General features: G+C 47.8%; 1 protein-coding gene across 2 annotated transcripts in view; it reads left to right on the top strand.

The window, feature by feature from the left end:
* The window catches only part of RHPN2 (rhophilin Rho GTPase binding protein 2), a 92,342-nt gene that overhangs the window by 29,716 nt on the left and 47,782 nt on the right, over window positions 1-14,844 (top strand). The window contains exons 1-2 of one of the 2 annotated variants that reach the window (XM_063657496.1): window positions 5,869-5,973; window positions 12,162-12,290. In XM_063657496.1, coding sequence (XP_063513566.1) covers window positions 5,930-5,973; window positions 12,162-12,290 — 173 coding nt within the window. In that variant the 5' untranslated portion in view covers window positions 5,869-5,929. Of the gene's footprint in view, window positions 1-5,868; window positions 5,974-12,161; window positions 12,291-14,844 lie in introns of those variants that run through there. The other variant, XM_054464679.2, reaches the window with a different exon arrangement.

The raw sequence follows: 14,844 nt of genomic DNA, 5'->3' as shown, positions 1-14,844 counted from the left end.
CAGCTACTCGGGAGGCTGAGGCTGGAGAATCCCCTGAGCCCAGGAGTTCGAGGTTGCAGTGAGCCGAGATCGCGCCGTTGCACTCCAGCCTGGGTGACAAAGTGAGACCCTGTCTCTTAACAAAAAGAAAAGAAAATTAGCTGGGTGTGGTGGTGTGCGCCTGTAATCTCAGCTACTTGGGAGGCTGAGGCAGGAGAATTGCTTGAACCAGGGGGATGGAGGTTGCAGTGAGCTGCAATCATGCCACTGCACTCCAGCCTGGGTGACAGAGCGATACTCCGTCTCAAAATAAATAAATACGTAAATAATAAATAAATAAATAAAATTTTTATATTTATTCATTTTGAGGCAGGGTCTTGCTCTGTTGCCCAACCTGGAGTTCAGTGGTATGATCACAGCTCAGTGCAGCCTCAACCTTCTGGGCTCAAGCTGTCCTCCCGCCTCAGCCTCCACCGGTGTGTACCACACTAGGCTAATTTTTTTTTTTTTTTTTGATATGGAGTCTCGCTCTGTTGCCTCCTGGGTTCAAGCGATTCTCCTGCCTCAGCCTCCCTAGTAGCTGAGATTACAGGCACGCATCACCATGCCCAGCTAATTTTTGTATTTTTAATAGAGAGGGGGTTCACCATGTTGTCCAGGCTGTTCTCAAACTCCTGACCTCAAATGATCTGCCCACTCGGCCTCTGAAAGTGCTGGGATTACAGACACGAGCCACCACACCTGACTGGCATTCGGCTAATTTTTAAAATTTTTTTTGTAGAGACTGGGTCTCCCTATGATGCTCAGGCTGGTCTCAAACTCCGGGGCTCAAGCAATCCTCGTGCCTAGGCCTCCCAGAGTGCTGCGATGACAGGTGTGAGCCACCATGCCTATTTATTTTTTGAGAGGAGGTCTCACTCTGTTGCCCACACTGGAGTGTAGCAGTGCAATCCTAGTGTGTCCGGAATTGGTGGGTTCTTGGTCTCACTGACTTAAAGAATGAAGGCGCGGACCCTTGCGGTGAGCGTTACAGTTCTTAAATGCTGTGTGTCCGGAGTTTGTTCCTTCTGATGTTCAGATGTGTTCGGAGTTTCTTTCTTCTGGTGGGTTCATGGTCTCGCTGGCTCAGGAGTGAAGCTGCAGACCTCTGCGGTGAGTGTTACAGCTCTTAAGGCGGCGCATCTGGAGTTGTTCGTTCTTCCCGGTGGGTTCCTGGTCTCGCTGGCTTCAGAAGTGAAGCTGCAGACCTTTGCAGTGAGTGTTACAGCTCATAAAGTCAGTGTGGACCCAAAGAGTGAAAGAACAAAGCTTCCACAGTCTGGACGGGGACCGGAGCAAGTTGCTACTGCTGGCTCAGGCAGCCTGCTTTTATTATCTTATCTGGCCCCACCCACATCCTGCTGATTGGTAGAGCCCAGTGGTCTGTTTTGACGGGTGCTGATTGGTGCGTTTACAATCCCTGAGCTAGACACAAAGGTTCTCCATGTCCCTACCAGATTAGCTAGATACAGATTGTCCACACAAAGGTTCTCCAAGTCACCACCAGAGTAGCTAGATACAGAGTGTCAACTGGTGCATTCACAAACCCTGAGCTAGATACAGGGTGCTGCTTGGTGTGTTTACAAACCTTGAGCTAGATACAGAGTGCCAACTGGCGTATTTACAATCCCTTAGACATAAAGATTCTCCAAGTCTCCACCAGAGTAGCCAGATACAGAGTGTCGATTGGTGCAGTCACAAACCCTGAGCTAGACACAGGGTGCTGATTGGTGTGTTTACAAACCTTGAGCTAGATACAGAGTGCTGATTAGTGTATTTACAATCCCTGCGCTAGACATAAAGGTTCTCCAAGTCCCCACCAGACTCAGGAGCCCAGCTGGCTTCCCCCAGTGGATCCCGCACCAGGGCGGCAGGTGGAGCTGCCTGCCAGTCCGGCGCCGTGCACCCGCACTCCTCAGCCCTTGGGTGGTCATGGGACTGGGCACCGTGGAGCAGGGGGCGGTGCTCCTCAGGGAGGCTTGGGCCACACAGGAGCCCACGGAGGGTGGGAGGAGGCTCAGGCATGACAGGCTACAGGTCCTGAGCCCTGCCCTGCGGGAAGGCAGCTAAGGCCGGTCGAGAAATTGAGCACAGCAGCTGCTGGCCCAGGTACTAAGCCCCTCACTGTCCCGGGCCAGCGGGGCCGGACGTCTGCTCCCAGCGCGGGGCCGCCCAGCCCACACCCACCCCACGCCCACCCGGAACTCGCGCTGACCCGCAAGCACCGCAGTAAGCCCTGGTTACCGCCCGGGCTTCTCCCTCCACACCTCCCCAGAAGCTGAGGGAGCCGGCTCTGGCCTCGGCCAGCCCAGAAAGGGGCTCCCACAGTGCAGCGGCGGGCTGAAGGGCTCCTCAAGTGCCGCCAAAGTGGGAGCCCAGGCAGAGGAGGCTCCGAGAGCGAGCGAGGGCTGTGAGGACTGCCAGCATGCTGTCACCTCTCACTAGCCCACTGCAGACCCAAACTCCTGGGCTCAAGTGATCCTCCTGCCTTAGCCTCCTAAGCAGCTGGGACTATACACGTATACCACCATTCCCAGCTAATTTTCATTTTCAAATTTTCTGTAGAGATGGGGGGTCTCCCTATATTGCCCAGGCTGGTGTTGAACTCCTGGCCTCAAGTAATCCTCCTGCCTCAGCCTCCCAAGATTGTGCCACTGCACTCCAGCCTGGGCGGCAGAGCAAGACTCTGTCACCAAAAAAAAAAAAAAAATTTCTTACTATATTTTGCAGGAATCGATATTATTCTTTTTTTTTTTTTTTTTGAGACGGAGTCTGGCTCTGTCGCCCAGGCTGGAGTACAGTGGCCTGATCTCCGCTCACTGCAAGCTCCGCCTCCCGGGTTCATGCCATTCTCCTGCCTCAGCTTGCCGAGTAGCTGGGACTACAGGCGCCCGCCACCATGCACAGCTAATTTTTTTGTATTTTTAGTAGAGAGAGGTTTTCACTGTGTTAGCCAGGATGGTCTATAGCTCCTGACCTCGTGATCTGCCCACCTCAGCCTTCCAAAGTGCTGGGATTATAGGCGTGAGCCACGGCACCCGGCCTGATATTATTATCTTTAAAGCAAAATTGAGGAATGCCTTTGTTCTCCAGATATCGGGATATCAGGACACTCCCAGGTCTGGGTCTGTTTTAGAAAACATTATTAATTTGTTCCCTTTACTGTAAACATTTAGAAGCTAGGAATGGCTAATTTTCTGAGAATGCAGCCCAGCAAGTCTCAGCCTCTTTTTCCAGCCCTCACTCAAAATGGAGTCGCTCTGCTGCGAACGCCTCTGACATACACCTGTGCTAGCAACGAAGCTCAGACTCCAGGGTTGATTTCTGAATCATGGTTGCATCAAAGGTCAGCATTGCAGAAACCAACCCTGAGACCCCACCTGGCTGCCAGCAGTTTCAGAGTGACCGACGTAAAGAGGTCTACATCTTAAGGGCAGCTCATTGATTTGTTGGAAATGTATTTAAAAAAAATTTTTAGGCCTGGTGTAGTGGCTCAAGCCTGTAATCCCAGCACTTTGGGAGGCCGATCCTCAAGAATCACTTGAGTCCAGGAGTTCAAAACCAGCCTGGGCAACATGGTGACACCCTGTCTTTACTAAAAATACAAAAATTGGCTGGGTGTGGTGGCTCACGCCTGTAATCCCAGCACTTTGGGAGGCAGAGGCAGGTGGATCACTTGAGATCAGGAGTTCAAGACTAGCCTGGCCTACAGGGTGAAACCCCATCTCTACTAAAAATACAAAAAATTAGCTGGGTGTGGTGGCACACACCTGTAACTCCAGCTACTCGGGAGGCTGAGGCAGGAGAATCGCTTGAACCTGGAGGCGGAGGTTGCAGTGAGCCAGGATCGTACCACTGCACTCCAGCGTGGGTGACAGAGCAAGACTCCATCTCAAAAATGCTCCATCTCAAAAATAATAAATAAAAACCATATTTGTTTTAGAGACAAGGTCTCACTATGTTGCTTCGGCTGGTCTTGAACTCCTAGCCTCAAGCAATCCTCCTGCCTCAGCCTCTCAAAGCACTAGGATCATAGGCATGACCCACTTCACCTGGCTTTCTTGTAAATCTTTTTTTTTTTTTTTTTTTTTGAGATGGAGTCTCGCTCTTGCCCAAGCTGGAGTGCAGTGGTGTGATGAACTTGGCTCACCACAACCTCCGCCTCCCAGGTTCAAGCAATTCTCCTGCCTCAGCCTCCTGAGTAGCTGGGACTACAGGGGTGTGCCACCATGCCCAGCTAACTTTTGTTTTGTTTTTTTTTTTTTTTGAGATGAAGTCTTGCACTGTCGCCCAGGCTGGAGTACAGCAGTGCAATCTCTGTTCACTGCAAGCTCTGCCTCCCGGGTTCACGCCATTCTTCTGCCTCAGCCTCCCAAGTAGTTGGGACTACAGGCGCCCACCACCACACGTGGCTAATTTTTTTGTATTTTTAGTAGAGACAGGGTTTCACCATGTTAGCCAAGATGGTCTTGATCTCCTGACCTCGTGATCTGCCCGCCTCGGCCTCCCAAAGTGCTGGGATTATAGGCGTGAGCCACCGTGCCTGTCCAACTTTTGTATTTTTAGTAGAGACGGGGTTTCACTGTGTTGGCCAGTCTGGTGTCAAACTCCTGACCTCGTGATCTGCCCACCTTGGCCTCCCAAAGTGCTGGAGTTACAGGCATGAGCCACCGCGCCTGGCCTTGTGGCAAATCTTAAATCAAAAATTGTTGCCAGGCTAGGCGCGATGGCTCACACCTATAATCCTAGCACTTTGGGAGGATGAGGCAAGAGGATTGCTTTGTCTTAGCAGTTTGAGACCAGCCTGGGCAATATGTTGAGACCCCTGACTCTATTAAAAAATATATTAAAATTAAAAAAAATAACTGTTTTGCCAAGTTGGGAGGGGGGAGACATGGCAAATTTATATATAAAGGTGGAAAAATAAAGAGTTGGCATTACGTGGAAGCTCTCCAGGGACTTTGGTGGGGTTCTTAGGGTCTCAGTTTTTATTTATTTTTATTTAATTTATTTTTTTCTTTTTTGAGACGGAGTTTCGCTCTTGTTGCCCAGGCTGGAGTGCAATGGCGCGATCGTGGCTCACCACAACCTGTGCCTCCCAGGTTCAAGCGAGTCTCCTGCCTCAGCCTTCCGAGTAGCTGGGATTATAAGTGCCTGCCACCATGCCCGGCTAATTTTGTATTTTCAGTAGAGACGAGATTTCTCCACGTTGGTCAGGCTGGTCTCCAACTCCTGACCTCAGGTGATTTGCCCACCTCGGCCTCCCAAAGTGCTAGTATTATAGGCGTGAGCCACCGTGCCCGGCCTATTTTAATTTTTTTTTTTTTGAGATGGAGCCTTGCTCTGTTGCCCAGGCTGGAGTACAGTGGCATGATCACTGCTCACTGCAACCTCCGCTTCCCAGGTTCAGGTGATTCTCCTGCCTCAGCCTCCTGAGTAGCTGAGAGTACAGGCACATGCCACCATGCCCAGCTAATTTTTGTATGTTTAGTAGAGACAGGGTTTCACCATGTTGGCCAGGCTGATCTTGAATTCCTGACCTCAGGTGATCTGTCCACCTTGGCCTCCCAGAGTGCTGGGATTACAGGTGTGAACCTCCGTGCCAGGCCTTAGTTTTTATATTTAAGTTGAATCTACCGTGTTGCTGAGAACCAATCAGCTCCCTCGCTGCCTAGAGGGAGTAGTCTTCACTGTCATTTGTTCTTCCATGAACTAAAATTTGTTCAGCGCCCCCATGATGTGGAAAGGGCTATGCCAGGTTCTAGGAAAAAAATACCAAGATAAAGAAGGCTTGTCCTCTAGGAATTATAATTGAATTATAATTGTTTATCTTCCCTTGTTTTAAAGTAGATTTGAAGTACCTTAACATATTCATAAAACATGTAAGATTAAATCAGGAGTGAATGAAGATATGAAGGCAAGAGAAAGAAGAATAAAGGAGAGATTTAGCTGGAGGTAAGGCTAGTGCATGCCACAAAGTCCTATATACTTTGTGAAATGTGAGCCGTGGTTTGTCTCTGAGCTTCCTGGCAGGCAACAGGAGGAAGGGAATATATTTGGAACGCATTTTATATTCACTAGCTTGGAATCCCATTTGTAAGAAGAAATGAACCCATTCCTGATACTGAGGGATGGGAGGATTCCCCTGACCCCACCCCAATCCTTGTGAACATTATCGGCTACAGAATCAGTCATTTTCTCAATAAGCTCTTTGTAGCACAGGTTTTACAAGCTGTAGATTGTGACCAGTGGTGTGTAATGACATCAATTCAGTGCGTTGCTGTGGCATAATAAAAGATAAATATTTGGTTTTCGTCCTGTTCCTGTGTTCCTGGCACAGAGCTCCTGAGTGATAAAAGTATCTTTTGTATGCTAATGAGATCACTCTTGGTGGGAGGCTTTAGAATGGATGCTGATCCCCAGACACATGGTGAGAGGGCTGGAAATTTCAGCTCCTCCCTATACCACCTCTGGAGAGGGGAGAGAGGAGATCGAGCTCAGTCACCAGTGGCCAATGATTTAATCATCTATGCGTAATGAAGCCTCCATAAAAAACCCTGCATTAGGCCGGTCACAGTGGCTCACGCCTGTAATCCCAGCACTTTGGGAGGCCAAGGTGGGTGGATCACCTGAGATCAGGAGTTGGAGACCAGGCCAACATGGTGAAACCCCGTCTCTACTAAAAATACAAAAATTAGCTGGGTATGGTGACGGGCGCCTGTAATCCCAGCTACTCGGGAGCCTGAGGCAGGAGAATTGCTTGAACCTGGGAGGTGGAGGTTGCAGTGAGCTGAGACCACACCACTGCATTCCAGCCCAGAGGAAAGAGCGAGACTCTGCCTCAGAAAAAAAAAAGACCGGGCGCGGTGGCTCACGCCTGTAATCCCAGCACTTTGGGAGGCCGAGACAGGTGGATCACGAGGTGAGGAGATCAAGACCATCCTGGCTAACATGGTGAAACCCCGTCTCTACTAAAAATACAAAAAATTAGCCGGGCGTGGTGGCGGGCGCCTGTAGTCCCAGCTACTCGGGAGGCTGAGGCAGGAGAATCACTGGAACCCGGGAGGCGGAGCGTGCAGTGAGCTGAGATCACGCCACTGCACTCCAGTCTGGGCGACTCCATTTCAAAAAAAAAAACAAAAAAAACAAAAAAAAAACCTACATTAGCCGGGCGCAATGGTGCATATCTGTAGTTCCTGCTACTCAGGAGGGTGAGGGAGGATCACTCAAACCCAGGAGCCCAGGAGTTGGAGGCCAGCCTAGGGAACATAGCAAGACACCATCTATACAAAAAATAAAATAAGGCTGGGCGTCGTGGCTCACGCCTGTAATCCCAGCACTTTGGAAGCCTGAGGCGGGCGGATTGCTTGAGCCCAGGAGTTGGAGACCAGACTGGGCAACATGGTGAAAAAATACAAAAATTAGCTGGGTATGGTGGTGCATGCCTGTAGTCCCAGTTACTTGGGAGGCTGAGGTGGGAGGATCATTTGAGCCCTGGAGGGCGAGGCTGCAGTAAGCCATGATCATGCCACTGCACTCCCGCCTGGGTGACAAAACAAGACCCTCTCCCAAAAATAGAATAGAATAGAATAGAATAGGATAGAATAGGATAGAATAACAATACAATGAGGTTCAGGGAGCCTCTGGGTTGGTGAACACATTGAGGTGCCTGGATTGAGCATGGAAGCCCTGCCCCTCTCCCACTGTAACTTGCTGTGTGCACCTCTTCCAATTGGCTATTCCTGAATTGAATAACATAAACCAGTACTGGTCCATCAGGTGCTTTCCTATGTTCTGGGAGTCTTTCTGGTGAATTACCAAACCTGAGGAGGTGGCAGTGGGAACCCTTGATTGACAGCTCATCAGTCAGAAGCACAAGTATCCCCCTCTCTCCCAGGATGTGTGACTGGTCCCTAAAATGGGGGCAGCCTCGTGGGACCGAGCCCCTACTCTGTGGGGTATGTGCTTACCCCGGGAGCTGGGGTCAGAATCAAATTGAATTGTTGGATACCCAGTTGGTGTCAGATAATCAGAGAATTGGAGGGTTGCAAACATAATTGTGTTTTAAAAAGAAGTTATTAGAGTAGACTAGAATATGCTGGAATGGATCATGCCTATGACTTCTGTGAGACTTTTGTTGCAGGGGCATGTGTCTGTGTGTTTGTGCATGCATGTACTGAGTTGTAAAATGTATTTCTTTTTTCTTTTTTTCATGATGGAGTCTTGCTCTGTCACCCAGGCTGGAGTGCAGTGGTGCGATCTCAGCTCACTGCAACCTCCACCTCCCGGGTTCAAGCGATTCTCATACCTCAGCCTCCTGAGTAGCTGGGACTACAGGCATGTGCCACTATGTCTGGCTAATTTTTGTCTTTTTAGTAGAGACCGGTTTTACCATGTGGCCCAGACTGATCTCAAATTCTTGGCCTCAAGTGATCCGCGTGCCTTGGCCTCTCAAAATGCTGGGATTACAGATGTGAGCCACTGCGCCTGGCCTAAAATGTATTTCTTACTGGTGCTATAGCCATACACACACACAAAAATCTCTAAATTGATGAAATTCACCAAGCTGAGCCTCCAGTATCTTATTTTCTGGGGGAGTCCAAATGTGCATGTGTGCGGACTTCCAGAGCCACAAGAGGAAGAGTGTTGTCACACGTGGCGAGGGCGGAAACTTCGATTTTAGAAGTGTTCTCACCATTCCCAGACTGATAAGATTGACTCACTGTGCCTGAACTGTCTGTACAAATGGTATGGTTTATGTGGAACCACTTGCCTTCCTTCTGGGAATCCAGAATTTTGGAGCATGCTAGGCAGAGGTGCCTATGCTATCAGCCCCCAGTAAAAACCCTGGACACGGAGTCTCTGAGCTTCCCTGGTAGATGGCATTTTACGTGTGTTGTCACAACTCCTTGCTGGGGGAGTTAAGCACGGTCTGTGGGATTCCACTGGGAGAGGACCCCTAGAAGCCTGGGCCGGGCCTCCTCCCAGTTTCACCCTGTGTGCCTTTCCCTTTGCTCATTATGCTTTGTGTCTTTTGCTGTAGTAAACCATAGCCGTGGCTTTTGCAAGTCCTCCTAGATTAACACTGAACTTGGGGGTGGTTTTAGGGACCCTGACATACCTATGGATGTCAACCTGCTTTAGCACTATTTGTTGAAACAATAATCTTTTCCACATTGAATTGATTTGGCACTTTTGTTCAAAATCAATTGTAAAGATTTACTACATAAATGTAAACATTTATTCTTGGACTCTTTTTTTTTTTTTTTTTTTTTTTTCTGAGACGGAGTCTCGCTCTGTCGCCCAGGCTGGAGTGCAGTGGTGCGATCTCAGCTCACTGCAAGCTCTACCTCCTGGGTTCACGCCATTCTCCTGCCTCAGCCTCCCGAGTAGCTGGGACTACAGGTGCCCGCCACCACGCCCGGCTAATTTTTTGTATTTTTAGTAGAGATGGGGTTTCACTGTGTCAGCCAGGATGGTCTCGATCTCCTGACCTCGTGATCCGTCCGTCTTGGCCTCCCAAAGTGCTGGGATTACAGGTGTGAGCTACCGCACCCGGCCTATTCCTGGACTCTTATTCTGTTTCATTGCCTATCTTTATGTCAGTACCATGCTATCTTGATGACTATGGCTTCTTAGTAAGTTTATTTTTTATTTTTTTTGGGGGATGGAGTTTCGCTCTTGTTGCCCAGGCTGGAGTGCAGTGGCGCGATCTTGGCTCACTGCAACCTCTGCCTTCTGGGTTCAAGTGATTCTCCTGCGTCAGGCTCCCGAGTAGTTGGGATTATAGGTGTCTGCCACCACTCCCAGCTAATTTTTTGTATTTTTAGTAGAGATGGGGTTTCACCATGTTGATCAGGCTGGTCTCGAACTCCTGACCTCAGGTGATCTACCCGCCTCAGCCTCCCAAAGTGCTAGGATTACAGACGTGAGCCACCATGCCCAGCCCAGCTTCTTAGTAAATTTTAAAATCAATATGTCTTCCAACTCTGTTCTTATTTTTCAAAATTATTTTGCCTATTATAGGTTTTTTTTGCATTTCCATATGAATTTTAGGATCAGCTTGCTGATTTCTATTAAAAAGGTTAGTGGGATTTTGATTGAGGTTGCATTGAATGAATGTACCAACTAAGGAGGCTTGATATCTTGACAATAATGAGCCTTCCCATCCACAAACATGGAATAGCTCTTCTTTTAATATATCTCAGCATTGTTTTGTAGTTTTCAGTTTACATGTCTTGTGATTCTTTTGTTTATTCCTGAGTATTTTATTCTTTCTGATGCTATTGTGAATGGAATGGTTTTCTCAATTTCAAGATTGTTCATTGCTAGTATATAGAAGTAGAATTGGCCAGGCACAGTGGCTCATGCCTGTAATCTCAGCACTTTGGGAGGCTGAGGCAGGAAGATTGCTTGAGCCCAGGATTTCTGGGCCAGCCTGGGCAACATAGTGAGACTCCATCTCTACAAAAAAATACAAAAATCAGCCAGCGTGGTGGTGTGCACCTGTAGTCCCAGCTCCTTGGGAGGCTGAGGCTGGAAGATGGCTTCAGCCTGGGAGATTGAGGCTGTAGTAAGCCATAATGGTGACATTTTACTCCAGCCTAGGTGACAGAGTGATACCCTGTCTAGAGAAAAAAAAAAAAAGAATTGATTTTTGTATATTGACCTGTGACCTTACTAAATTTATTAGTACTAATATTTGTTTTATGGATGCCCTAGGATTTTCTATATATAAGATAGTGCCATCTGTAAATAAAGACAGTTTTATTTCTTCCTTTCTAATCTGGATGCCTTTAATTTCTTTATTTGCCTCATTGATTAGAAATAGCAAAAGTGGGCATCTTTGCCTTGTTCCTGGTGAGAAGAGGAAAGCAGTCATTCACCACTAAGTGTGATGTTAACTGTGGGTTTTTGTAGGTGTCTTTTATCAGATTTCATAAATTCTCTTTTATTCCTACTTTGTTGAGAATTTTTATTATGAATCTGTGATGGATTTTGTCACAGTTTTTTCAATATCTGTTGAAGTCACCATGTGTTTTTTGTCCTTTATATTATATTGATTTTCAGATGTTAAACCAACCTTGCATTCCTGGGATAAATCCCACTTAGTTATGGTGTATAATCCTATTTATATGTTGCTAGGCTTGGGTTGCTAATACTAGTCTTACAGAATGAATTGGGAAGCATTACCTCTCCCTTCATTTTCTCATTCATTTATTTTATTTTACTTTCTACCTTATATGTATAAATTTTTATATTTTATTTCATTTTATCTTATTTTAGTTTTTAGAGACAGTGTCTTGCCCTGTCACCCAGGCTGGATTGCAGTGGTGTGATCATAGCTCACTGCAGTATCAACCTCCTGAACTCAAGCGATCCTCCTGCCTGGGACTATAGGCATGCACCACCATGCCCAGCTATAATCATCCATTTCTTTCTTTTTTTAAAACAAATTTTATGTTTATTTATTTATGTATTGTGATTTCTCCTACCAAAAGGAATCATTCATTTCTTTTTTTTTTTTGAGAGGGAGCCTTGCTCTGTTGCCCAGGCTGGAGTGCAGTGGCACAATCTCAGCTCACTGCAACCCCTATCTCCCAGGTTCAAGCCTCAGCCTTCTGTATAGCTGGGACTACAGGCGTGCGCCACCACACCCAGCTAGTTTTTGTATTTTTTAGTAGAGACAGAATTTCACTATATGTTGGCCAGGCTGGTCTCGAACTCCTGACCTCAGCTGATCCACCTGTCTCGGCCTCCCAAAGTGCTGGGATTACAGACGTGAGCCACCACGCCCGGCTGGAATCATTCATTTCTTTTCAAGTGGGTATCTTACGGTATTTTAGGGCATGGCTGGGAGCAGTTTTGTTTTCTCTTCTCAATACTGAGTTTTTGCAGGATGTCATAGAGTTCATGTCTGCAGCTCACAGTGTCATTGCCTGTGTCCCCAGCTCCACGTACTGGCAGGTGTGCTGCAAGCTGGGCAGGTGCCCTGTGTCCCTGGGATACCTTACCCGACACTCCTGGCCCTTCTCTGCAAGCCGTGCCCTGATCCTCCCTGCAAGGACTGGGGATTGGGTCTGCTCACCCAGAAGCCGGGATACCTGGCTGAGAGCACTTCTCTCCCTCTTCTCTTTGAACAGAGTGGCCACGAACTCAAAGGTGCGGGAGCAAGTGCGGCTGGAGCTGAGCTTCGTTAACTCAGACCTGCAGATGCTCAAGGAAGAGCTGGAGGGGCTGAACATCTCGGTGGGCGTCTATCAGAACACAGAGTAAGTGGGAGCAGCACACCTTCCAGAAGCCTCTGAGCCAGAGATCCTTCGTACATCCAGGGTGTTGCACAAAGAGACCAGATAGGATTCTAGACTGGGGTGTGGCAGCCCCCACTTTCGGAAGTGAGAGAACCATCAGGTTTGGGGTTGAGTGAGGTGCTAGACTGGAAGGGATGAGCCCATTCCATTTGTTGGGAAATACCTGCAGTGTTGGACAAAAAGGCATTTGTGAGGCCGGGCACGGTGGCTCACTCCTGTAATCCCAATACTTTGGGAGGCTGAGGCGGGTGGATCACCTGAGGTCAGGAGTTCGAGACCAGTCTGGCCAACATGGTGAAACCCCGTCTCTACTAAAATAAAAAACAAATAGCCAGGCGTGGTGGTGCACACTTGTAATCCTGGCTTCTCAGAGGCTGAGGCAGAATTGCTTGAACCCGGGAGTTGGACGTTTCAGTGAGCCGAGATCACACTACTGTACTCCAGCCCACCTGACAGAGCAAGACTCTGTCTCAAAACAAACAAACGGACAAAAAAAAAAAAAAAACAAATGAAGACAGTATAAAATCTAGTGTAAATATTCATGATGAACCAAGATAAGTTTAAAAGTTAGATGCCTTGGATTTTATAGTTAATTTTCAGTAATTCCACGTAGTCACATTTCATAGACACGCAAGCATTAGCAAGATATGTTATTAAATTCAACTGAACAGACATTGAGCAAGGATATTTTAGTGGGTCACCATAATTTTCCTAAGAAACATTAAAGGGACATTGTTAGGACAATACCTTTCCAATGTTGGCTAATTATTTCCTCATTTATTTGCCAAGGAACAAAAAGCATACACAAATACTTTGGGATTAACGCCAAAGGCCAAAACTGACCCTGTAAGGGGAGGCCACTCTGCACACACAGAGATTCTGTGCATTGTACTTAGGTTGGACTGCAGTCTGTTTCCTAGCTGGAGGTAACAAACTGAAACAGAAAAATCCAAATTAAAACAAAATAACAGACCAGTCTCCTTTTAAGGTTGTATTTCCTTTTTTTTTTTTTTTTGACACAGAGTCTCCCTCTCTCACCCAGGTTGGAGTGCAGTGGCACGATCTCAGCTCACTGCAGTCTCCACCTCCTGGGTTCAAGCGATTCTTGTGCCTCAGCCACCTGAGTAGCTGGGATTACAGGTGTGCACAATCACACTTGGCTGATTTTTTTTTTTTTTTTTTTTTTTTTTATTAGTAGAGACAGTTTCATCATGTTGGCCAGGCTGGTCTTGAACTCCTGGTCTCAAGTAATCTGCCCGCCTTGGCCTCGCAAAGTGCTGGGATTACAGATGTGAGCCACTGTGCCTGGCCCCAGGTCAATTTTGAAGGCACTCTATCGTATCATTCTCCATAACTCAATTTTGGAATCGATTTCTTCGAGGTGAAAGCCAGCAACACCATCCCTCAGAATTGTAATACATCTCCAAAAATGGAGATCTAACTGTGAAAGAAATGCCCCCTTGCCTCATGCCTGTAATCCCAGCTCTTCAGGAGGCTGAGGTGGGGGATCGCTTGAGCCCAGGAGTTCAAGGCCAGCCTGGGCAACATAGTGAAACCCCATCTCTACAAAAAATAGGAAAATTAGCTGGGCATGGTGGTGTACACTTGTAGTCCCAGCTACTCAGAAGGCTGAGGTGGGAAGATCACTTGAGCCAGGGAGGTCGAGACTGCAGTAATGGCAACAGAAAGAAGTCCTGTCTCAAAAAACACAAAAACAAAACAAAACCCTAAGTGAAATGCTTCTTTTTAAGGAGAAATAACTTTGAGACAGTTCAGAGAAGGGTTTACGTGCTTTTTCAGTGTGGGCATGAGACTTCTCAAAAAGTAGGTGGGCCCCAGGGGAAACTCAGTCGGAAAATAGCTCCCTGGATTTGGGAACCTTGAGTCACCTATGGAATGTGTGTTTCCTGGTGCTGGTCCTCCGCAGGGCACCAGCGTGGTTTCAGAGCTGGAGGGGAAGCATCAGTGTGTGAAACCTCGCTGGCTCTTCCCTTTGTGACACCCCATGCCTGGCTTACCTGTGGGCTTCTGTACGGTTTTTATTGTTTGTTTGTTTGTTTTTTTTTTTGAGATGGAGTCTCTCTCTCTCGCCCAGGCTGGAGTGTAGTGGCTCACCGCAACCTCCGCCTCCCAGGTTCAAGCAATCCTCCTGCCTCAGCCTCCTGAGTAGCTGGGACTACAGGCGCATGCCACCATGCCCAGCTAATTTTTTGTATTTTTAGTAGAGACGGGGTTTCACCATGTTGGCCAGGCTGGTCTCGAACTCCTGACCTCGTGGTCTGCCCACCTCAGCCTCCCAAAGTGCTGAGATTACAGTCATGAGCCACCACACTGGGCCTTCTGTGCAGTTTTGAATGCCCAGTCAGTGCGACAGCTAATGGAAGGTTCTCCCGGCCTATGCTCTGGTGTTCAATTCCAGTGTTTGTCCAAAAGGTTCACGTTCTGGAGGAGGCGAGATGGGGCCAAGGTTTGGTAATAAATGTCGGCTGTTCCACACTCACATTTGCTGTGCCGA

Source organism: Pongo pygmaeus, chromosome 20, assembly GCF_028885625.2.
Source record: "Pongo pygmaeus isolate AG05252 chromosome 20, NHGRI_mPonPyg2-v2.0_pri, whole genome shotgun sequence".
Classification (NCBI taxonomy): Eukaryota; Metazoa; Chordata; class Mammalia; order Primates; family Hominidae; genus Pongo; species Pongo pygmaeus.
Note: the sequence above shows the minus strand (reverse complement) of the source record. Positions and strands in the feature narration are given on the sequence as shown.